General features: G+C 39.1%; 1 protein-coding gene and 1 long non-coding RNA gene across 2 annotated transcripts in view; one reads left to right on the top strand and one right to left on the bottom strand.

Annotated features, from left to right (window-relative positions):
- LOC138784621 (cadherin-18-like) overlaps positions 1-25,502 on the bottom strand; it is a 295,998-nt gene that overhangs the window by 78,586 nt on the left and 191,910 nt on the right. The window contains exon 5 of the mRNA XM_069960244.1: positions 16,547-16,728. Within this exon, the coding sequence (XP_069816345.1) occupies positions 16,547-16,728 (182 nt within the window). The remainder of the gene's footprint in view (positions 1-16,546; positions 16,729-25,502) is intronic.
- LOC138784623 (uncharacterized) lies at positions 14,669-25,409 on the top strand. The gene is made up of 3 exons (XR_011361891.1): positions 14,669-14,767; positions 24,334-24,466; positions 25,155-25,409. It is a non-coding gene; the product is annotated as an uncharacterized lncRNA (long non-coding RNA).

Here is a 25,502-nt window from a genome sequence, read left to right as displayed (position 1 = left end):
CAGCATTTGTTAGTATACAGCGTTGTCTGCATGTTCCTGAAATAAAGTCTTGTAGAAATCCAGCTGAGAACAAGGAGTTCATTCTCTACTGATCTGTCCCAGTAAGATTTTAGTTAAAATATAATGCCAGTCATGTGAAACACTTGAACCCCCTTCCTGTTTCTAATATATTTTATTATTACTTTTCTTACTGCAAGGTAACTAGGGTTAAGTGGCAGGCTTTATGATATCCTATCATTACTTCAGTATGATCACTTAAATGTGAAGTATTACAACTGTACTATTTGAAAATTTTGCATGTGAACAAGAAGTGCAAAAATTTACAATTATCAAATAGAGAGGTGTTAGTATAACACACATCAAATCTTGCTAGCAAATTAAAGAAATGAGGTAGAGGACAGATGTGCCATATCAAGCAGCTAACTCAGATGGCATGGAGTCAAATTGATCTTTTCTAAGACCTAATATCTGGTAAATCAAGTAGGATCAATTTTATGCGTATTTTTAAACACATTAAATGGATTATTTACTATGCATTTATTTTGGTGGGGATAAACACTCATCTTTAGAAACTATTAGGAAAATCCCATCCAAAAAATTAATCACCCATCCTTCTGAAGCTATAAACCCAAAAGGAACATAACTATATTAACAAACCATAAGTCATATAATATTGCTACAGTCCATCCATACATTTAAGGCTATGTTCACACTATGTAAAATAACGGCCGTTGTTTTTAACGGTGGTTATTTTGCGGCCGAAACTATGGCTGTAGAATTACGAGCGTACGGGCTTGTCGTGAAACTATGGCCGTTGTTTAATTTTGCTTCCTAGCATGTTTTTAAGCAGGTAATTTACTTTAAATACTGCGCCCAGCCCGAGAAACCACTCAATTTTTTTTTTTACATCAAAATCAAGTTTTATTTGGCAGATATAAGTTTTACGTCCGCGGCCGCATTGAAATTCACGGCCTTTGTTGGAGCATTACCGTCCGGAAATAATTGACCTGTTAATTTTTCACGGGGACGTTTAAACAACGGCCGTTATTTCATACTTAGTGTGCATTCAACAGCCATAGTTCCATTGCATTGCAATCATATTAGTGAACCTCAAAACAATGGCCGTAGTTTTGCGGCGATGACTATGGCCGTTATTTTACACAGTGTGAACATAGCCTAAAGGTGTGTTTAGTGTGGGCTTCTACCTTCATCTGAACAGTCAAAGAATGTGCAGCTCTATAGTCTTCAAAAGTTTTTGTACCAACAATATAACTACAAAGTCCCAACTATAACATACAAAACGATCTCTAAAAGCTTTGATAGTAGTCGGGAATTCCATAAATTTTTGTACTTGAAGGTGTCTTTTTTTTTTTTTACATCAAAAGAAAAAAATAGTTTATAATATCTTTGGTGATTGATGAGACTACAGTTTGGCTTACAGAAATGGTGTGAATGTTCTAAATATTTTTTCCATGTTGGCTAAGCCTGGTTAAAGGGCAGTAACTGTGTCTTCCATTTCTAAGTAGAGCTGGCCATTTGGAATCAAGACAGGTATTTTCTATAGTCTTACATTATTCCTGTGTGACTGGTCCACCGCATCAGAGATTATTAGTGCTTGCTTCTCTGGCTCATCTTTCACGTTATTAACCTTGTGAATCAGGTCATCATGAGATCTGGTAAGTTTAGGCATCATTTATTTGCAAGAGGTTGGTTAGGTCAATTATACTTTATACTCACCTTAACAGTAGTGAAAACTTATTCAAAGCTTTCCTGCTAGAAAAAATTCCAGGTTTGAAATTTTCAAAATTGAAGCAACTGCTGCGCATTATTGTTACAATTATTGTTCCATTGGTATGGAGGCCAGTATGTGAAAGTTGGGCTTTATGTAGAGCAGATTGCCTGTACTTTATGTTCACACAACATCAAGAAAAAAGGCGGCTGCCTTTTTTATTTAAAAAGATGTCCGTTATTGCCGCAATGTAATTGACTTCAATGGAATGACAGACGTCCAATGTACACAGTGTATAAAATGACGGACGTTGTCGTCGCGGACGTCAAAATAATGATTAGGTCAATTATTTTTGGATGTCTTTGGCAAACAGCGGACTTTATTATTTAGTCGTTAACACAGTTTTTCTTTTTTCACCGTCCTTTCACCTTTTTTTTTTCCCTATTAAATGGACTTTTCAATTAAAGACACACCCAAAGTCGAATCAGTCCACCTAAACTAGAATAATATACCAACAGCTGTCGTTGCACATCATTTTTTCTTTTCAAAAACAGAAAGGAAAAGACGTTGTGTAAACATAGCCTCTGAAGGATGGAGGGATTTGACTAGTTTTGTAGTTTATCTTTATTGATATATGATATTTCTATAATGGTTTTAACTCTTTGCTTATGCTAATGACCAAGGCTAATACAGTTTAGATTGAGCACAATTATTGTCGCTGTACATCCATACCCTGAGAGCATGCTACAACTGTCAGGAATGAAGATGAGTGAGTTCATAGGAACTGTGGTATCTTAGGGATTTGGTACCATCGACAGCCCAATAGTTACAATAGGGCCAATAGTTACAATAGCAGCTAAGGAGCTAACATTAGCCACCAGGCTTGCCAAGGCTTTGATATACTGACAATTATATAAATGATACCAATGATTATACTGTGCAGTCCCACAGAGGGACTAAAAAAACTAAAATTAAGTAAATGAAAGAAAAAAAGTACTCAGTAACTTGAAAAACGTTTGTCTTTTGGTAAAGATTGATGTTTTTAGTGATCACGATCATTAAAAACGTACGTCTTTATAATAAGATGGACGTTTTTCACGTAAAAAGACATTGTGGGAACATAGCCTGATACTTAAATTCACCCTGCCCCCCCCTCCAATGTATTTTAAAGGCCCTATTCCACAGAACGATTACCGGCTGTATTCGGCCGATAATCGTCCCGTGGAATAGAGTGCAACGATCAACCTGACATCGTTCATGTCGGCTGATCATTGAAGTCGCTTGTTTTTCAACATGTTGAAAAACAAGTGACTCATACAGCAACGATCTGCTGTATCCGTTGAATAGGAGCATCGGCAGCAGGCGCTGAGACGCTGAGAGCGCTCGTTTGCTCCTCTAGACGGCCTGTGGAATAGGGCCATAAGTTAATCTTTGACACTAATCTTTGCCACTGCTTATTCAGAGCTCTGTTTAGTGTGTATAAGTGCCTAAGTGGAACAGCGGCTTCATACATTTTGGCCCTGATGTGTCACTCTGTCTGAGACTAAAAGTGTATGATTTTTGTCTTGGATAGTAACCAATCAAAGCGTATTTAGAAATGGATGCTCTTGGCCACGGTGACCATTGTGTTCTGCTTGAACACCATACTTTTTTTTTTACTGAATTACGTGAGAAAACTGGCTTTTCCCCAATATATCTACAAAAAAGCACATTAAAATTCACTACAGATTTTTTAGGCTATAACAATATGAAACTGGATAAAAGGATTAAAGGTGTAGTTTTATGTCAACTAATATAATTATACTTGTAGGAGCAATCATGCCAGAAAAAAAAAATCCTAAAAACTGCATAAGCAGATCAATGGTGGGGTCCCATGTAATGAGAACCTACCCCACTCACTGGGTAAATGTGTGGACGTCACAAGTAAAAGTCTAATCTTACAAAAAAAAAAGTATATCATTGTGGTGGTACACAAAGAGTTGTGTACATCCTTGCTTATATTTTACGGTATATATGGACAATATTTCTATAAAGTGATATTATAACTATATATACTGTACATGAGCCAAACTACTGCCTTTAGAGGAGAGTGGTGGTCTATAATCTACAGTATACAACAATCTGTCAACGATAGGGAAAAAAAGGCTGCATATCAGGAGAAGGAGGCAAGTTTATTAAATGAATGTATTTGCAAAAATATGTAACTGTGTCCTACAAGAATGAGAATATGAGAATACCGGTTTATTATATCAGCACAGCAAGGTAATGCAATAAATATAGTTCATTGTAATAAAATTATGTAGTGTAATTTTATGACAAATAATATAATGGCAAATAGGCTACACGGTCTATAGTTTACTCGATCAAGAAGCAAAAACAAATATAGACTTTAGCTCACAGTACAGATTGTCGTAGTTCTTTGCTGCTCCAAGTTTTAGTGTTAATTAGCATTTAGGAATCCGGACATATGGCATGTTTCATTTACCGTGCAATTATTCACATACAGTGTAGCATAGCTGGAGGAAATAAATAATGAAATTAGATTTTCTATTTCTAGGATTATAGATTAACTTCATTAGTTGGAGCTCTAAGGTGTAATATAGGAAAATCCAAATACCTGTTTCAGATAAAGACTTTTTATATGAAAGTCATTCAGTATGATAAAAAAAGACATTAATAGTAAACGTTTAAATATAGCATAGATACAAAATGTTTTTTTCTCACAGTACTAAAAATATTGGATAATTTTTAAAAATAGTCCACATGCTAGTCCGATATTTTTAAATATTAAAGAGGTTTTCTAGGACTTTAACCCATTCACCTCAGCAATCTGTATATATACGTTCCTGTTGCACATACCCCGTGCAGTAGGAATGTATATATATGTTCCTGACTTCAGGGGGCTTTGTGATGAGAGCGGGATCGCTGCAGAGATAGCGATCCCGCTCTCATGTGTGTCCAGCACCGGAGGTAATGAGAATCAGCTGCGATCCCACAGCCGACCCTCATTAACCCCTTAGTGACTGGCGATACGGCGGTCACTAACGGGCCGGTGCCTCCGGTGCTTTTCATCTCCCCCCACTGTGAATCCACGGTGGGGGGAGATGAAATAAGTTAAATCAGACCCCAGATCAGCCCCCCTAGTGCCCCAGTAACTAACCCCCCCTCCCTGCGGCGGCCATCAGATCCAAGATGGCCGCTGCCATCACTGTGAACAGAGTATATCTGTTTACAGTGATCAAAATGTTAAAATGAATGAAAAACCCATGCTCTCCGCCACCGGAGGTAGCGGAGAGCATAGGGCAGTGATCGGGGGGCCCCCTGTGGGGTCCCAGTACAAGCGATCAGCGGTATATACTATATACTACATACATAGAACGTCGCTGATGCAGGGAAGCCGGTGCCGCTGTCCTTTTTTTGAACTGCGGCTCAGTTCTGGTGTACAACGCTGTTCTATTCATGGGTACCGAGCCAGGGTTAAACTGGAGGTGGGCCGGCAGCAGTTTCCTCCTACTGGGGGCGGGCCGGCCTGCCTCCAGGACTTTACCCCCGGCCTGCTACCCGTGAATAGAATGGTGCCATACACGGGAACCGGTCTGCGGTTAAAGAAAAGGACCACAAGACCGGCTCCCCTGCCCGGGCTCTGATCTATGCATGGGTAAAACTTATAGCGAATGTACCCGATAGTACATTCGTTTTAACCAGGTGCCCCCTGTTCGGCAGAGCAGGGGTTGTCTGGTTCACCTTCAAGGGAGGTGTAAATAAAATGTACAAAATTTTTTATGAAATAATGCAATAGGTTACTGCAAGGGAACTCTGACAGTATGCTGTCAATTTTTCATTGTAATTTTTGTATATTTTGTTTGCACATTCCTCCAAAGGACAAAATATGCAAAAATGTGCAATGAAAAATGCAATACATTACTGAAAGACACATCAAAACCCCTACAGTACTTACGGCCCACCACCAGAGATCTTATGTTTCATGCAGTAACACAAGCACCACAGGCTTTGCATACCATATAACTGATTAAAGTGCAGTTATTTCCAGTGACAAACAAGCTTGTGTCTTCTCTGATCGGAGTTGCTTACTTTTTCTTTTCTTCTCTACCTGGCACAGCGATTAGGAGGACTTCTGGTGATGCGTTGTCTCAGCAGAATCTGCTGAACAAACACTTTAGACTCTTCATTCCAGGACCATCCTCATCTCATTACAAACCTCCATCTGTATTCCCTCACACTGTAATGGTGAACAGTTGTTGACCCATGAAGTATTTAGCCCCAATTTGGGCCCTTAAAATGTACTAAGGTCCCCTTTATGTTCTCACATAGTGAAAAGACCCCATGTAAGCTCTTATATTTCAGATACCCCCCCCTGTGCTTTGCCTTCATATAGAAAAATAGCCCCCTCTGTGTCTCCATATACGGTAGGAAATAGGACCCTCTCTTCCCCCATATAGTAGTTAGATCACTTTGTGCACCCTGTACAGCAATTAGGCCTTTCTGTGTCCACATCAAGTATAGGTGTCCTCTGGACTCCATTTAGTAGTTATGTCCCCCCTGTGCTCCCATATAGTAGATAGGCCCTTCTGTGATCCCATATAGTGATTAGGCTCCCTCTGTTCATATATATAGTAGTTAGGCCCCTCTATGCCTTAAGCACGCATGCAGATAAAATGCTAGCTGCAGAACCTGGTGTTCGACTGACACTTGGGCTGATGCCACTGTAGCTTTGGCCCACCAAGATTCCTCAGTTCCCCAGTGTGCCAATCAAAGCCTTTTTGAACTCATCTTTATGACATTCAACATTGAAATTATAACAGCATAAAAATAAAAAAGTTGTGATATGCACAATTATCTTAATTTATTCAGTGTTTATTATGATTGTCACATGCACAAATGAAAACTAAACTATTAGGGCAAAAGGGTCTTGGTTAGAAAGAGGCAAGCAAGAACCAAATAGTCACTCTGGATGAGCTCCAAAGAGCCTGTATGTAAATAAAAGAGAAGCTTTATGGCAGAGTGCCTAGAAAGAAGCCTCTCCTCACTAAAACACACATTAAACCCCAATATAAGGTTTTCAAAAGGCATCTAAAGGACTCTCACACTGTCAAAAACAGGATTCTCTGTTCTGATGAAACCAGGATCTTATTGGCTCCAATTCTAAGCCTCATTTCTGGAGGAAAACAAGCATTGCTCCTCAGCTGCCCAATATCCTCCCTACACTGAAGCATGATGGTGGCAGCATCATGCTGTGGGAGTGTTTGATACATAGTGTTGTGGCATAACTGCTCAACATTCCTGTGGTGTCTCCTTTGGGTTATCTGTTATTGGTAGGATGGCCAACATCAAGTATATATTATTTTATTATAGCTACTGCCTACTTTCGACCCTGTCAGCATGTAGCTTATGAAGAAAGTCATGTGTTGTGAACTGACTTGGTGAGCATATAAGGTGTGCCATAGGCACCCTGCACGTATATAATTGTTGCTGTAATGGGTAAAATCAGTTGCAAAAAGGTATGACTATTGGCTTTCATTTTTTACAGCCATGCCGGCTGTAGATAGTTTGAGAACTGTACACTTTTGTGCTTTTGTGGTCAAAGTGTATTGATAGAGGACAAAAGGCACCATTGGGAATAAGCAATGTTTAAACTGCAGAGAACCATGTGCCATTCATGTAAGAGATGAACTCTCGCCAAGAAGGAAAAAACAACATGTTACAGTGGAGCAGCGCGTACATAGTACAATAACAAGACAAGATGAAGTGCCAAAACTCTTATATGTTGTTGAAAAATAAACAATGCTAAATTAAAACGATCAATTAAAAATTAATAAATAAATACATTTAATAAACCTTTGCCAAGCAAATAATAGAGTTAACTTTGAATTGCTATGCAGGAAGAGATAATAGAACCACTAAACATGCTATGGACTTAATCATTTTCCTTAGTTGGTGTTTAAATTACCTTGTGAATAGAGAAATCATTTGACACATCTCTCAATGTTTTGTAATCTTTATTATATTGTGACTCTAGAGGATAACAAACTGAAAGGAAGTGTTTACTAATGCATCAAGGTACTTAATAAGGCATTGTTTATATTAATAGGTATTTACATATTCCATTAATTAGAGGGAAAAGGATGCTGGAAGGTATAAATTGGATAATTCCTTTAAAAAATACTAGCAAAAATAACCAAATGAAATAAAAAAAAATATATTTTTTTAATTTTAGTGTTTAGTGTAAATATGCATTAAATATAAACATATTTGTATTTATTTTCTTTAACTCTAACAATGTTTATTACTGCAACTAGCACCAGCAGCCACAGTAAGGTTATTTATTTATTTTTAAATTACCAGATTATGACTATAAGACATACCTGACTATAAGACGCACCCCTGGTTTAGACAACTGAAAACAGGTGGTCTAAGGCAGTGATTGAATCAGTAAAACAGACAGCATCTTAGATCCCTATGCTAGATCTCTATGGTGATGTGAGTTCAAATCTATGGTCGAGCCAGAAATATCTTAGCATTATACTTGTGAGAAGCTGGTGTGAAGGTGTCCCTGGTATTTCAAGAAACTTTTCATATGTCAAAGAGACATGACAAGAGTAGAGATGAGCAAATTACTCAGCTAAACAAGGCGAAATGCTTTGTTTGACCTGCATTCCGCTCATCAAGCTGCCAGCCTTTCAGTGCTGCTCCGCTCCCTGTCACACCTCCCAGGATGTCGGGAAAAGCTAAATCCAATCCTGGATTATTTCTCCCAGTTTCCCAGGATTGGATCCAGCACTGGCGGCTTGATGAGCATAGGAATTTTGATCGATTGGGGTTTCATTGATCGGATGGGGTCCCATTGCAGAGATCATTAGAACAAGCCATAAGAAGCATATGGCTGAGCACAACAGTCTCCTGCTAGCTGCAATCTCCACATAGCTTTACTATATATACTATATACTATGTATACACTCACCAGCCACTTTATTAGGTACACCTGTCCAACTGCACGTTACCACTTAATTTCTAATCAGCCAATCACATGGCGGCAACTCAGTGCATTTAGGCATGTAGACATGGTCAAGACAATCTCCTGCAGTTCAAACAGAGCATCAGTATGGGGAAGAAAGGTGATCTGAGTGCCTTTGAACATGGCATGGTTGTTGGTGCCAGAAGGGCTGGTCTGAGTATTTCAAAAACTGCTGATCTACTGGGATTTTCACGCACAACCATCTCTAGGGTTTACAGAGAATGGTCCGAAAAATAAAAAACATCCAGTGAGCGGCAGTTCTGTGGGCGGAAATGCCTTGTTGATGCCAGAGGTCAGAGGAGAATGGGCAGACTGGTTCCAGCTGATAGAAAGGCAACAGTGACTCAAATAGCCAACCGTTACAACCAAGGTAGGCAGAAGAGCATCTCTGAACGCACAGTACGTCGCACGTGAGGCAGATGGGCTACAGCAGCAGAAGACCACACCGGGTGCCACTCCTTTTAGCTAAGAACAGGAAACTGAGGCTACAATTTGCACAAGCTCATCGAAATTGGACAGTAGAAGATTGGAAAAATGTTGCCTGGTCTGATGAGTCTTGATTTCTGCTGCGACATTCGGATGGTAGGGTCAGAATTTGGCGTCAACAACATGAAAGCATGGATCCATCCTGCCTTGTATCAACGGTTCAGGCTGGTGGTGGTGGTGTCATGGTGTGGGGAATATTTTCTTGGCACTCTTTGGGCCCCTTGGTACCAATTGAGCATCGTTGCAACGCCACAGCCTACCTGAGTATTGTTGCTGACCATGTCCATCCCTTTATGACCACAATGTACCCAACATCTGATGGCTACTTTCAGCAGGATAATGCGCCATGTCATAAAGCTAGAATAATCTCAGACTGGTTTCTTGAACATGACAATGAGTTCACTGTACTCAAATGGCCTCCACAGTCACCAGATCTCAATCCAATAGAGCATCTTTGGGATGTGGTGGAATGGGAGATTCGCATCATGGATGTGCAGCTGACAAATCTGCGGCAACTGTGTGATGCCATCATGTCAATATGGACCAAAATCTCTGAGGAATGCTTCCAGCACCTTGTTGTATCTATGCCACAAAGAATTGAGGCAGTTCTAAAGGCAAAAGGGGGTCCAACCCGTTACTAGCATGGTGTACCTAATAAAGTGGCCGGTGAGTGTATATACAATCTTTTACAGTAAAACATGCATGCAAGCCCATATAGTTTGCAAAAAGCATCTAAATGATTCTCATGCTGTAAAAAAACAAGATTCTCTGGTCTGATAAAACAATATCCTATTGGTTCCAATTCTAAGCCTCATTTTTGGAGATAACCAGGCAGTGCTCATCACCTGCACAATATCTCCCCTACACCAAAGCATGATGGTAGTAGCAGCATCATGCTGTGCGAGTGTTTTTCAGCATGTGAGTTCAGTTTGGAGACGTGCAGTGATAGCTGACCTTCTAGAAGCTTTGGTCATTTAGAGCAAAAAATATGGCATTCATGTTGTAAATATACAGAACATCATAATAGTGTATGATAGTGTGTCCATCTAAATACAGTACCTATAAGTTTTTAAGTATATTTTTTATAGTGTAAGTCAAAGGTAAATGGCATACAGCAGAATCCATTTTTTAGCATCTATTACATTCTTTTCAAGATTATAAAACACAAATTTTCAACACAAGAATTACAACAGAATTCTGATGGATGAGGAATTTTATTATAATATAGGGCATACATCTATTAACTATACTCGATTTAACCCTTTCCCGCACGAGGACGTAACTGTACTTCTTCGCGCGGGTGCGGGCATTCAGAGCGGGGCCGTGCGGCGACCCTGCTCTGAACCGCTGCGGTCCCTCATGTGCCTCATGTAGCCCGGGGCCGCGGCTATTAGCGGGCATGGTCCGATTGCCGTGCCTGCTAATAAGGTAATCAGACGCAGCTGTAAAAGATGACAGCTGCATCCGATTACCAGATGCAGCACTTCCCTGGTGTCTAGTGGCGGATCTATGAGAGATCAGTGCACTTATACTAGAAGTTCCCCAGGGGGGCTTCTAGTATAAGTGTAAAAGTTTCCAAAAAAGTGATGTTATTAATAAAAAGCCCCCTCCCCTAATAAAAGTTTGAATCACAAACATGTTTGGTATCGCCGCATACGTAATCGCCCGAACTATTAATTAATCACATTCCTGATCTCACACGGTAAACGGCGGAAGCGCAAAAAAATGCACATTGTTGGTTGCATCAAATCCTGAAAAACTGTAATAAAAAGTGATCAAAAAGTCGCATATGCGCAGAAAGAACACATCATGGCGCAAAAAATAACACCAGCCCCATAGACCAAAGGATAAAAGGGTTATAAGCCTGGGAATAGAGCGATTTTAAGGAACATATATTCGGTAACAATGGTTTGAATTTTTTACAGGCCATCAGATACAATAAAAGTTATACAAGTTACATATCGTTGTAATCGTAACGACTTGAGGAACATATATAATAAGTTTTTTCCATAGGACACACGGCGTAAAAACTAAACCCCACAAAGAAAAAGAATTGTGTTTTTTTTTTTCAATTTCACTGCGCATATAATTTTTTTTCTGGTTTTGCAGCATATTTTATGCAAAAGTTCAGCCTGTCATTGCAAAGTACAATTAGTGATGCAAAAAATAAGGGCTCATGCGGGTCTGTAGGTTTAAAAATGCAAGTGCCATGGCCTTTTAGGCACAAGGAGGAAATAATGAAAACGCAAAAACGAAAATTAGCCCGGTCCAGAAGAGGGTTAAGCTTTTGGGATAATTATAATGCAGTGCTCTATAGTGCATGTATGAAACATTTAATGTAGTTTCTCAGACACATTTATATAATTTAAATAGGACCCCATTCCTAAGGAGCCTATATTGCTTCAATGTCATTAACCCTATTTGACTCATGACCTATAGGTACGTCATGGGTCAAGTGGGGGAGTATGATGCTACAGAGAGCAATTGGCATTGGTACATATTAATTGACATTAGAGATCACTCAAATGCAGGTCATTTAACTATATAAATGCCATGATCTATATTGTCTATTTGAAAATAATTGGACATATTTAAAATTAGCATTGCCCATCTGAATGTCAAGTGTGAAATGAATCACTCCAAGGAATTTTTACTCTCTAGCTAAATGTCATAATTAGGTATATATTGTGCAGATTATTATCAGGGTTAGGCAAATGAGGATACTTTGAACATTAGAAATGACCAACAAAGACCAGATGCTGCATGCACAAATTGACACTGCAACAGTGACCTCCAGGAATAAGATGGAGAATGCTAATTTATTGTCAAGGACGAGGCATGCTTTACAGACCACAGAGCCAACACTGTAAATTAAACTGGCAAACAGGCCAGAGAAAGAGTTCACCAGTCAGTTATTAACATACTATTGTCACAAGTCACTGAAGAATAGTTGAGTCTGTACTAGTAACTACTATGATATAGAGAAAGCATATGCTTGTATAAGGTATAGCATAGTTTACAGTAATGACCATCAAAACAATTATGGTATTGTTGCTGCTTTAATAGCAGAAATGTAGTGGCATTTTTTAAACAAGGGATACCTGTGCTTATTGCTCTTACTTTTAGTTGGCAATACTTAAAATAAATTATTTTCCTGCTTTGAGGAGTTGTTTCTAAATAGCTCTGGTTATAGGTTTAGTTGTACAGTTAATCATAAAAGTCCTTTAATGTTACTCTCTAATACCTTCTCTTTCTTACCTACACTTCTAAATTTTGAGGCTACAGGATATAAGATTCTTCAGCTAGTTGTACCCCTAGATCATTATTTGGAGCAGTGTCTTATTGCCATTCACCTTGAAGGCTTTAACATAAAATGTAACAAATTTATTCACTTCATCAAAATGGTGTGGACTGACTGCCAAGGCCTGGAGATATGCCATCTTGTTTTGGATAGCTTTCAGTTAGATGTTCCCTTAGCTAGATCATAAGGGAAGCCAAGCATATACAGTCATGTCTGGAGAGCTGAGACCGAGTTTAGTATTTCTGGGAAAATAAAGACACTAATAAAACATAACTACTGGAACTGTAACAAATGAAAACATCTAAATATAAAATATAGAGAGTGAAGTGTTTTACAATCCAATGGCTCACAGTTAGCGTAGCTGGGATGATTTAATACAATATAGTAAAGATTACAATAGCATATTCAAAAAATGAGACCTAAGGAGAGTTTGCTAAATCAGTGTTAATTTAAAAAGACTGTAGATGACATACGGAAAATATACCCTAATATTCCACCCTAAAAACACTTTAATATAGACAAACTGTCTAAAAGAAAAACAGTTTGTCGCACATAGCAAACAATAACAGCACATCTGTCTTTGTCTAAACTGCTAAGATAATATGAAAGCGCTGCTGTTATTGGTTGTCATTGGAACCAAAATTTTTCATTTATCTGGCTGACGACATAGGGCGAATGTGCTTGTCCTGATGCCATCAATATTGTATAGAGTGGGCTCAGGACTCGAGCCTGCTCTATACACAATGCCACCAAGCAGCTGGGGCCGCCCCTAATAGCCATTAATTGAGCAAATTTCTGTGCCAGATGTGCTGTAATCGTACTGATATGAGGAATATAGATAACATGTAAGTTTTATCATATGACACTTTACGGCTATATTCACACTATGTTTAAAACACAAAAAAAGCATATGCTTTTTCTACTTAAAAATATATTTTTTTTTTACGCAATTTAATTGATTTCAATGCAATGCATTGAAGTCAATGGAATGATGGACTTCCAATGCACACAGTGTATAAAATAGCAAACATTGTCTTCACAGACGTCAAAATAATGATCTTGACAATTATTTTTGGAATTTTTTTGCAAACAGCGGACATTATTTTTTTAGTTGTTCACACAGGTTTTCTTTTTTCACCGTCCTTTCACTGTCTTTACTATGAAATTCAATGGACTTTTCAATTAAAGATACACCCAAAGGCCAATTAGTCCACCTAAACTAGAATAATGTACTAACATCCATCATTGGACTGACAGGCAGCCAAACAACGAAATGCTGGACGTCATTTTGAACTCAAAATATTGGATGTAATTTTTTTCTTTTCAAACACAGGTGGAAAAAACATAGAATAAACATAGCCTACATGTGGTAAAGGCAAAACCCCCAACATTTTAAAAACAGCCTTTTTTTTCTTTTTTGCGCTTTTGTTGTTTCCGCCTTATGTTAAAAACGCTATACTGATTAAATTTTTCATTTACAGTCCCAGATCCTGTACGCATTGATAGCTGCACCAGATCTCCAGCATCTTTCAACCTTTGCATTGCAAAGGTAGAAACAAAAGGTCAAACCAGTGAAAATAACTGACATAACTGACAAAATATGAAATTGGCATGTCCTCTGATTGAACATACTATGTATGCAGATTCCATGCGGGAGATACAGGCTGATGACTTGTGCAATAGTGCTATAGGCATCATATATTCAGTTTGGGCTCAGAGCTATAACTGTGATTACTGTGATGTGGTTATTGGATACAAAAAGTTCTGTAGCTAATGCAATTAGAATCAACCATTCTTTTTCTAGTTTACTCCTGTTTGCCACTTCTGCACTTTACAATTTCATCTCGATGGTATGTAACAAGTTGTTATATATTTTTCTGTGATAGTACCTTCCTGTGTGCATGGTTATTTTTTTATTTCTTTTTCTAATATATAGATTTTATGATATTTTGTTGAGATTAGTAAAGTATTGCATATTTTTTTCTGGATTGGCTTTGCCTTTGTAATGGAAAAGTGTTATTAGGGTCTTGGGTAGACCTTTAGTTTATTATAGGAATATATTACTAAATAAAATCCTATACTAAATCCAATTTTCTCATATACAGTGACTATACAGTATACACCAAGCAAGGAACAGACTGGCACAGATGTGGCACAGCTAGTCTCCCCCAGTTGTTACTATCTCCCATGTGAGCACCCCCAGTCATACCCCCAAAAGGTAACCACCCTCTGTAATATTTGCATGATTTTTTTTCTTTTTCTAATATATAGATTTTATGATATTTTGTTGAGATTAGTAAAGTATTGCATATTTTTCTGGATTGGCACTGTCTTTGTAATGGAAAAGTGTTATTAGGGTCTTTGGCAGACCTTTGGTTTATTGTAGGAATATATTGCTCAATAAAATGCTATAGTAAAACCAATTTTCTCATATACAGTAACCATACAGTATACACCAAGCAAGGCACAGATGTAAAGGACCTCTAGGAGACTGTTTAATGAACCACTATCAAGTGGATATGCTGGACATAGTAGTGCGGGCAAATATTTCTGCTGGGGTTTTCAGCCATATGAAAAAGTATAGATTCCAACACATCCAATAGTAAGAAAGAAGCTGCACTCACCACCAGATTCATGCAAAACTCTGTGCTTGATTTATTTCAACCGTCCATGTTGACACGCATATTAGCAGGTTTGGTTGCCTTTATGAATTGCTGGCTTCTTACCTGTTAATATGCTTGTCAACATGGACGGTTGAAATAAATCAATAGCAGAATTTTGCACGGATCTGATGGTGAGTGCTGTTTCTTTCTTACTATTGGATGACCATACAGTATATTGGTAGATATCAATTCTTCACAGACTGGTAGTTAGTCTCCCCCAGTTGTTACTAACTCCCATATGAGCACCCCCAGTCATACCCCCAATGGGTAACCACCCTCTGTAATATAACAAAAAAAAATGACTAAGTGGTCAAGGCCTGCTCCAAGCTCTATTCTTGGAAGCAGACAGAAGAAAGCAGCAGCAGAGGACCTGAATAAGCCAAACAGGGGATGCAGCTAAACCTGCAGAAGAACAAGGCTAAAATATAAATAAATAAATGTAAATAGCTGATTTGTTCTTGTATTTTGAAAATATTTGTTATGGCCCCAGCAATAGCTGAAATAAAAAAAAAAAAAAGTAGAATACCCATTTAATGTCATAAAACTTTTTTAAGTTGGAACTATTCAAAGCAGACAGCCTTTTTGATAACATTATGTGCATGACTCTTAAAATGTTTGTTTTCACATTCACCTATAAACACTATGGCCAAACACCATACGGCTATTCTACTCAGCACAGTACTTTTTCCTCCACACACCTCTGACTTTCACATTAAAACTCTGTTGTATATTTATTGCTTTCTAATTATGTTGTCTTAAAAAAAAAGACTAGCTTTGTTCACCTTAGATTGTACTATATTATATAATAGACTGAAGCTCTAATTTGCTTATCCTCCACAATGCCTAAGGGAGAATGTCTCTTCCATAATGATAGCATTCCATTATAACAAGATGACATAAGGCAAGACCTTTATGTAATGATAATTCAGAAGAGAAAGTGTGTGTGTGGGTGGATTAAGGAAGATGCAGTTCCACATGAGACTATCCCGAGGAAGTAAAAGATCATTACATTATTACAGATACTAACCTTACACATCTATAATAAATCAGACTCTATAGAGACTTTCTTACATATGAAACTATTAAGCAAACTATAGTATTAAGAACAAATCCATTGCATAGGCAGCAGGAATCTGTCTTTCCAGGCAGAGTATATTACTTCAGATAGAGACAACTTATCTTTTTGTACAACATTTTTATTTCATCTTAATTGCTATCTTGATACACGCTAGTGGACCAATTTTAACATGTTGTCTGCAAGTCAGGAATGAATAGATTTACAGCACTGCTTATAAGAGAATTATTTTTGCAAATAATCAAAGTTAATATTTTACCTTCTTAAGCAAAAGGATTCCCTCTCTTGTTTCTTTATCCGTGGATATGGAAAAAACACCATCTCCATTGACAATGGAGTATCTGATGTCAGCATTAAGTCCAATATCTGCGTCATTAGCCTTGATTTTCCCAACAGCGGACCCAACTTGGGCTGATTCTGGAACATACAGTTGGTAATGTTCTGTGAAAATATTTATAAAGGAATAATTTTCATTATAAATGTATGCAAAAGAAAGTCTGTCAAAGGTATATTGATAAAAAAAAATGTTAACTAGGATTACTTATGAGTCACATATTTACTTTAAAGAAGAAAGCATTGTAAAATATGAAAGAACCAAAGATTTTATCTTGGCATATAACTTTTCGTTTTAACAAAACAAAATGTAAAAAAAAAAAATATATATATATTGTGTTTATTAAAATTTAAATAGTTAGATGAGTATTTCTGGTTATCTATATCATAAAAATCAAAGTCTGTCTGTCTGTCTGTCTGTCCTCTATAGACTTCCAAACGCCTGAACCGTTTGACCCCAAATTTGGCACACAGATACATTGGGTGCCCAGGAAGGTTATTGCGAAGGTCCCGTCCCCGCCAGATGTACAGGAGGGGAGGGGGAGGGGAAAGAGAGGCGCCCCATAGAGATGAATGGGAAAATCTCCTCACTGCAAACACAGGTGATATAATTAGCTGCAGCAGACACGGCAGTTGGAGCTTTAGCAACCAATAGGATTACTGCTTTCATTTTCACAGGGAGCAATGGTTGCTAGGGAAGCTGCCTCACAACATCCACAGTAATAACTGGGAGACCCCCTACTCAATCTATACAGTACATGTATATACAGGGCCCCCTACTCCATCTATACAGTACATGTATATACAGGGCCCCCTACTCCATCTATACAGTACATGTATATACAGGGCCCCCTACTCCATCTATACAGTACATGTATATACAGGGCCCCCTACTCCATCTATACAGTACATGTATATACAGGACCCCCTACTCCATCTATACAGTACATGTATATACAGGACCCCCTACTCCATCTATACAGTACATGTATATACAGGACCCCCTACTCTATCTATACAGTACATGTATATACAGGACCCCCTACTCCATCTATACAGTACATGTATATACAGGACCCCCTACTCCATCTATACAGTACATGTATATACAGGACCCCCTACTCCATCCATACAGTACATGTATATACAGGGCCCCCTACTCCATCTATACAGGACATATATATACAGGGCCCCCTATTCTATCTATACAGTACATGTATATACAGGACCCCCTACTCCATCCATACAGTACATGTATATACAGGAGCCCCTACTCCATCTATACAGTACATGTATATACAGGACCCCCTACTCCATCTGTACAGTACATGTATATACAGGGCCCCCTACTCCATCTATACAGTACATATACATACAGGACCCCCTACTCCATGTATACAGTACATGTATATACAGAAACCCCTACTCCATCTATACAGTACATATATATATACAGAACCCCCTACTCCATCTATACTGTACATGTATACAGGACCCCCTACTCCATCTATACAGTACATGTATATACAGGACCCCCTACTCCATCTATACAGTATATGTATATACAGGACCCCCTACTCCATCTATACAGTACATGTATATACAGGGCACTACAGGACAGGTATACCAAACTGTGACTGGGTAACACCGCCACACCAGACCTGACCAATACCGCCATACTGTGACTGGAGAACACCGCCACACCAGACCTGACCAATACAGCCGTACTGTGACTGGATAACACCGCCATACCAGACATGACCAATACCGACACACTTTACTGAATAACACTGCCATACCAGACCTGACCAATACCGCCATACTGTGACTGGATAACACAGCCACACCAGACCTGACCAATACCGCCATACTGTGACTGGATAACACCGCCATACCAGTCATGACCAATACCGACACACTGTGACTGAATAACACTGCCATACCAGACCTGACCAATACCGCCATACTGTGACTGGAAAACACCGCTATACCAGACCAATACCGCCATACCCCCCTCGAAAAGACACCAGATTTTCTGGCAAGTCTGAACAGGAGGGTACTGCCCCTCTGCAAGGTGCTACCCTACACACCAGACCATGGGTGCCTAATGGTAAATACGACCCTGCAGGTATACAGGACACTGACACTTTATACCCGGGGAGCGCCGGGTACATTTTCTAGTATATCAATAATGTTTAAATTATGGGGGACATTTATGAAGTCCGGCATTTTTTACGTTGGACTTATAAATGTCCCCGCATCTCCGGCGCTACGGAGATTTATGTAGAGGCGGACCACCTCTACATAAATCCTGTGCTTGTCGGAGCACACAGCCGAAAACCTACGCCACCTGAAAGGTGAAGTAGGTTTTCGGCGTATTATAGCGCCAAAAAAATGATAAATCGCACGGACTCGGAGTCAGCGCCCCCCCCCCCCCGTAACGCCCCCTCCACACACCCTCCCCGCCCCCCGTACTCGGCGTGAAGTGCCGATATATGAATATTTTGTTCGCAAATCGGCCATTTGCGAATAAAAAAATACGCAAATCGGCACTTTCCGACGAAAATCATCCATACGCCGGATGATACATGTCGCCCTATGTGTCCAGACAAACCACTTTAAATTGATACTAGTCTTTAAATCAACTGATTGGGTGACCTGGTTTAAGAAACCTTTGGCAATCATCCATTATCACAAAAAAATGCAACAGCTCACTGCAATGGCAACATACAAACTCACTACAGACATGAAAATAATTAAAAGCAGCCCCCCCCCCCAACTGCCAAAAAAACACATCCTGCTCGGGCGGGGGTCTGCGCCGTAATGGCTCTGATCCCGGCTCGGCACTTGATTGCTTCCGGCTGCAGCAGCCGGAAGCAATCGAGTGCCTATCTCATTGATCGATGCTGTATAATTATACAGCATAGATCTCAATGTAAGATCAGTGTGCATATACTAGAAGTCCCCCAAGATTCTAGTATATGTGTAAAAAAAATAAAAAAGTGTTGTTATTAATAAAAAAAAAAAACTCCCCTAATAAAAGTTTAAATCACCCCCCTTTTCCCATGTTATAAATAAAAATAAATAAACAAATAAATAAACATGTTTGGTATCGCCGCATGTGTAATCGCCCGAATTATTAATTTATTACATTCCTGATCTCGCACGGTAAACTGTGTAAGCGTAAAAAAATCCCAAAGTGGAAAATTGCTAATTTTTGGTCGTATCAAATACAGACAAATTGTAATAAAAAGCGATCAAAAAGCAGCATATGCGTAAACAAGACACCAATAGAAAAAACACATCATGGCGCAAAAAATTACACCTCACACAGCCCCATAGACCAAAGGATAAAAGCGCTATAAACCTGGGAATGGAGCAATATAAAGGAACGTATATTTGTTAACAATGGTTTAAATTTTTTACAAGCCATCACATAAAAGAAAAGTTATACATGTTACATATCATTGTAATTGTAACGACTTGAGGAACATATATAACAAGACAATTTTACCTCAGGGCGAATAACGTAAAAACAAATACCCACAAAATAAACAATGTGTTTTTTTGTTTTTGTTTTTTTTCAATTTCACCACACCTTTTTTTTTTTTTCTGGTTTTGCAGTGTACTTTATAAAAAAAATCAGCCTGTCATTGCAAAGTTAAATTAGTGGTGCAAAAAAAAAAGGGCTCATGTGGGTTTCTAGGTGAAAAAAAGCAACTGCTATGACCTTTTAAGCACAAGGAGGGGGAAAAAAACGGAAGTGCAAAAATCGAAATTGGCTCTGTCTTTAAGGGGTTAATTGCAGTACTTCCTACATCACTTCATTGTGGACCCACCTACACAGCACATTGTATTCTCTACCTGTAACACCACACAGCACACTGTATTCTCTACCTGTAACACCACACAGCACACTGTATTCTCTACCTGTCACAACACACAGCACACTGTATTCTCTGCCTGTAACACCACACAGCACACTGTATTCTCTACCTGTAACACCACACAGCACGCTGTATTCTCTACCTGTAACACCACACAGCACACTATATTCTCTACCTGTAACACCACACAGCAACTGTAGTCTCTACCTGTAACACCACACAGCACGCTGTATTCTCTACCTGAAACACCACACAGCACGCTGTATTCTCTACCTGTAACACCACACAGCATGCTGTATTCTCTACCTGTAACACCACACAACACACTGAATTCTCTACCTGTAACACCACACCGCATGCTGTATTCTCTCCCTGTAACACCACTCAACTCTGTATTCTCTACCTGTAAAACCCACACAACACGCTGTAATCTCTACCTGTAACACCACACAACACGCTGTAATCTCTACCTGTAACACCACATAGCACACTGTATTCTCTACCTGTAACACCACACAGCGTGCTGTATTCTCTACCTGTCACACCACACAGCACACTGTATTCTCTACCTGTAACACCACACAGCACACTGTATTCTCTACCTGTAACACCACACAGCACGCTGTATTCTCTACCTGTAACACCACACAGCACACTATATTCTCTACCTGTAACACCACACAGCACACTGTAGTCTCTACCTGTAACACCACACAGCACGCTGTATTCTCTACCTGTAACACCACACAGCGTGCTTTAGTCTCTACCTGTAACACCACACAGCACGCTGTATTCTCTACCTGTAACACCCACACAGCACACTGTGTTCTCTACCTGTAACACCACACAGCTCGCTGTATTCTCTACCTGTAACACCCACACAGCACGCTGTATTCTCTACCTGTAACACCACACAGCACGCTGTATTCTCTACCTGTAACACCACACAGCACGCTGTATTAGCTACCGGTAACAGCCACACAACACACTGTGTTATCTACCTGTTACACCCAGACAGCACGCTGTATTCTCCACCTGTAACACCACACAACACACTGTGTTCTCTACCTGTAATGCTTATATTATAATAAAGTAATCTTTTTTTCAATTAAATTTGTGCCTTTTTTTCTTCTCATCTACAGTATACACGTATTAGGATCAAGCATCTTTTATCTTTGAAGTTGAGCCCCACCATAAAGACTTTATCGGATATTATCTTACATAGGATATACTATTTATGCTTAGTTTTTTGTCCAGGTGGGATTGGCAGTGCTGGTTTTGATCCTCTGTGCCATTTATGCATCATTTAATTCTGTTACTGCCTCATTTATGTGAAGGTGCTGCAGTACTGCAATGAAACTCCAAAATGTGTGACATTTGTAAACATAGCCCTAATTTCACTGCAGACTTTTGCACAATCATTGAAGTTACAACACCAGCCTGTTCAGGTGTAGGCTGTAGGGTTGGTCAGAGATAGTAAATTGGTGAATCACTCAGGGGGTGAGAGATCCAGCCAAGCCTACTGTGACATCGGAGATGATGCTTTGACAAGGGGGAGAGAAGCTGGGGGTAAATAGAAGTGTTGTAGTCCTTCCCTTTTCTGTTTCCTGTCAATGTTAAAAAGCCAGAAAAGCCACAGAAGCGAGGACTATTTGTCATAACATTATAAATAAAAGTCATATATCTTGGGTTAATAGTTTCAATTAAATACAATTTTATCATGCTGGAGTACCCCTTAAATTTATTATCAATTTTTTTTTTACATATTTATAATCCATACAAACTGAGATTGTATATCTTCAAATGTATTAATATTCATATAAGGGGTCTTTTTTTATTTGTGATATACAGGATATGAATTAACATGTACTGTATTTGACTTTGCTCTAATTATTAAAAATGATGAGTTCTCTATGACCTATGAGTAAATAGTCTAAATGACTAAAGGTTTTTAGTCAGGAGTGAAGGACTTCTGCGGTGTACCCCCGGTGTGATGTTATATCGGTGGAGCGTCCGGTCACTTGCTAGGTGGTCATTTGTGACTCCATTCTGGTGGTGGTTGGCCGAGACCTTGGAGTGTTGTCTCATGACGCCAGTGCCTGGAGGGCATACAGGTGTGATGGCTCACCTGCTTTTAGTTGTTACTGGGTCCCTTGGGTTAATATCACGGATGGCCAGAGTGGTATTGTGACCCTCCTGGATGATAGGACCCACCAACCACAGAAAGGGGAAATGTCCCAAGGTTGCGATGTGTGTTTCTTTAGATAAAGCACTTGAAGCACACTTAACAAAGTTCCAATAAATACTTGGCAATACAACAACCAGATCTGATACAAGAGGCAGAGTAGCAGAGAGGAGGATGACAAGAGAGTTTCAAGCCGTGTAGTACTGTGCTCTGCCGGGATGTTGGAGCATGAGGTAGAATACTTAGAAGAAGAACATCTGTGCCCATGTATTGACCTTGAATTAGTCTTCCCACCACCTTATGCCCCCTAAACTCCGCTAAACCTTCCTAATGGGTGACAAAGGCCCCAGATGTTGTTACCTGGGTTAGTTCCTAGCTCTTTGGCTCTTTAGTGAAAACTGTCCTGCTCTGTGTCTTCTCCTTGTCCACTGCATGGTTTGAGGTTTTCTCTGGCTGGTCCTCTCTTAAAAGGAGTCTAACAGTGCATAGTGCTTTATAGTATTACTTGTGAAATTTTTTTAGCAGTGTACTGTCTTGCGTCCTTCCCATACGGGGTTCTGACTAAGACTGAACTGAGGTACGGGGACCTGGCAGAGGGCCAGGACCAAGATTGGACCACTCTGGAGAGATATCTGGCTTGTGTCCTTTCTCCACAATGTCCAGAACAAAAGACTTATGCTCCTCCTCCACCCATGTGACTTACTTACTCTCAGCATGTAAGGTGCGCTAAGAGTGGGTGAAAGAGTGCAACAGAAGGAGAGGAGGGAGGTGATAGGAAAGAAGAAAGCAAGACTCCTACCGGTCTACAGATTTAGGTGACAAACAGGAAAACAATAACCCTTTACAATCCTTCAGCTGTGCAGCTTCTACATCTAGTGGCGAACTTTAGTACTTCTTCATCACCATAATAATGCAATAAGTACAGACTTTTGCTAAGAGTGTATATATCTGTAACACCCATGATAGGATACCACACTTACTTCTCTCTGATGACAAAATGGTAGAATATTATCAAAAGTAAATCAGAGACTTAGAAGGAATGAATAGTTGACCTCAATAAACAACTTTATTTTACACCCTTTCAATATGCATCTTTACTGTACATCTCCACCACTACCCCCTCCCCCAGCCTTAGCCTGTCAGATTTGTACTAGATACACATTACGTGAGGATGACTATTTATCAGTTAGACTTCTGAATTTTGTCCTATTCTAACACCTGCTCACCTGCTCACAGCTTTTGCCTGCACCTGACCCCACTCTCCCCTACCTATCAGGTAAATAAATTGAAACTGAGTGAATGTGCTTACTGATGCATTTCTGCATGTAGTTTCTGTGCGTGTAGATACATATGTGCACATGTTGGTTTCATACATTTCCATTATATAACTGTCCAAATTTTTTTTTTTTTTTTCTTTTTTTTTTGGGGGGGGGGCATTTGCAGTGGTATTCTTAATTATTGATTGGGTATCTGAGGCATGCCACACACCTTTCTCAAATGTACAGTAATAAAAAGGATGGGGCCACTCATGAAACCTTTGTCCTTTTTCTTCTGTCCTTGAAATAAATAGGTCAGGTTTAGCCTTCAGGTCTGTATATATTAATGGGTAACATTAATTTCAAATCTTACTCCCTGGGACAGCCTGAAATAACAGTTTCGCCTCTGACTAGCCCATTGCTCCTGCTTTCCCATTGGCTTGCCAGTCAAGATGTCACCCTGCCTCACTCCTGTCTGCTGTGGACCTGCACAGAGGAGACTGTGAGAGTATGGAAAGGTAAGTTCATTACAACAGTAACTGTAAATTGGAAATGTTTGACACTTATAAATAGTATATAAAAGATGCACTCAGTTGCCAGTCTATATAGCCTCTAAAATGAACAAATCCAAAGACTTAATTTAAAATTTTTAAAATTGTCAAAAAATGTCAAAGTATTCTGGCATAAAATGCACCAACGTTTCTGGAGAACATTGTTTGAAATCTTTTGGTCAGTGGAAAATCACACTTTTCCTTCTAAACCCAATCCGCTTTATAACTTTTGGCAAGTGACAAGAGAAGCAAATAATGTGAGTCTTTTAGACACCATAAATGCAGAAATGTAATAAATTCCCCCAATCACATTTGTTTTTCTTTCAAATTACTGGGTTTTCATGAAACTAATTTTTCGCAGTCAAACCTGTTATTTTCTGCATCCTAATGAAAAATACAACAGAATAAATAACCTACCTGGGGTAAGCATAAGCAACTTTATTGTAATAATAAAGCACAACCAAATGATTTTCTGCCTTGGTACAAAAGCATTTCTTGTAATGAATCATTTATCATTTACTTGTGGAAAGCTGATAGCTGAATTCAAGTTGTACTTTTTTGCTACATTTTCAGTTCTTACAAATGGAAAATATAACCGTCACTCAGAAATACTTTTATTTTGGTGTTGCTTGAAATCTTCCTTTTTTCTTTACAGTTAAACCGAGAACAAAGTACCAAATCTGAATTGATACCAACTGTGACTAGCCATGAATTGCAATGACACTATTAACACTAAGCCTTAAAGTCTTTGTAAGGTATGCACCAGAATTGCTCCCCAAGATGAGATGAAATCATTTTCCACTACTGAGCATATATTATGTTGGAATCTGCTGTACTGACTCCTGACTAAAAACAACAGCTCGATTATCTGAAAATATAGTATCACAGGCATCAGCTGCTGAATGATAAAGAAAAATGAGCTCAACTGACATGCACTGCAAGTGATAAAATGTAGCTTCAAATAAAAATGCTGAGTGGAAAAAAAAAATGGTTTAGAACTTGG

Source organism: Dendropsophus ebraccatus, chromosome 2 (genome assembly GCF_027789765.1).
Source record: "Dendropsophus ebraccatus isolate aDenEbr1 chromosome 2, aDenEbr1.pat, whole genome shotgun sequence".
NCBI classification, from domain to species: domain Eukaryota; kingdom Metazoa; phylum Chordata; class Amphibia; order Anura; family Hylidae; genus Dendropsophus; species Dendropsophus ebraccatus.
Note: the sequence above shows the minus strand (reverse complement) of the source record. Positions and strands in the feature narration are given on the sequence as shown.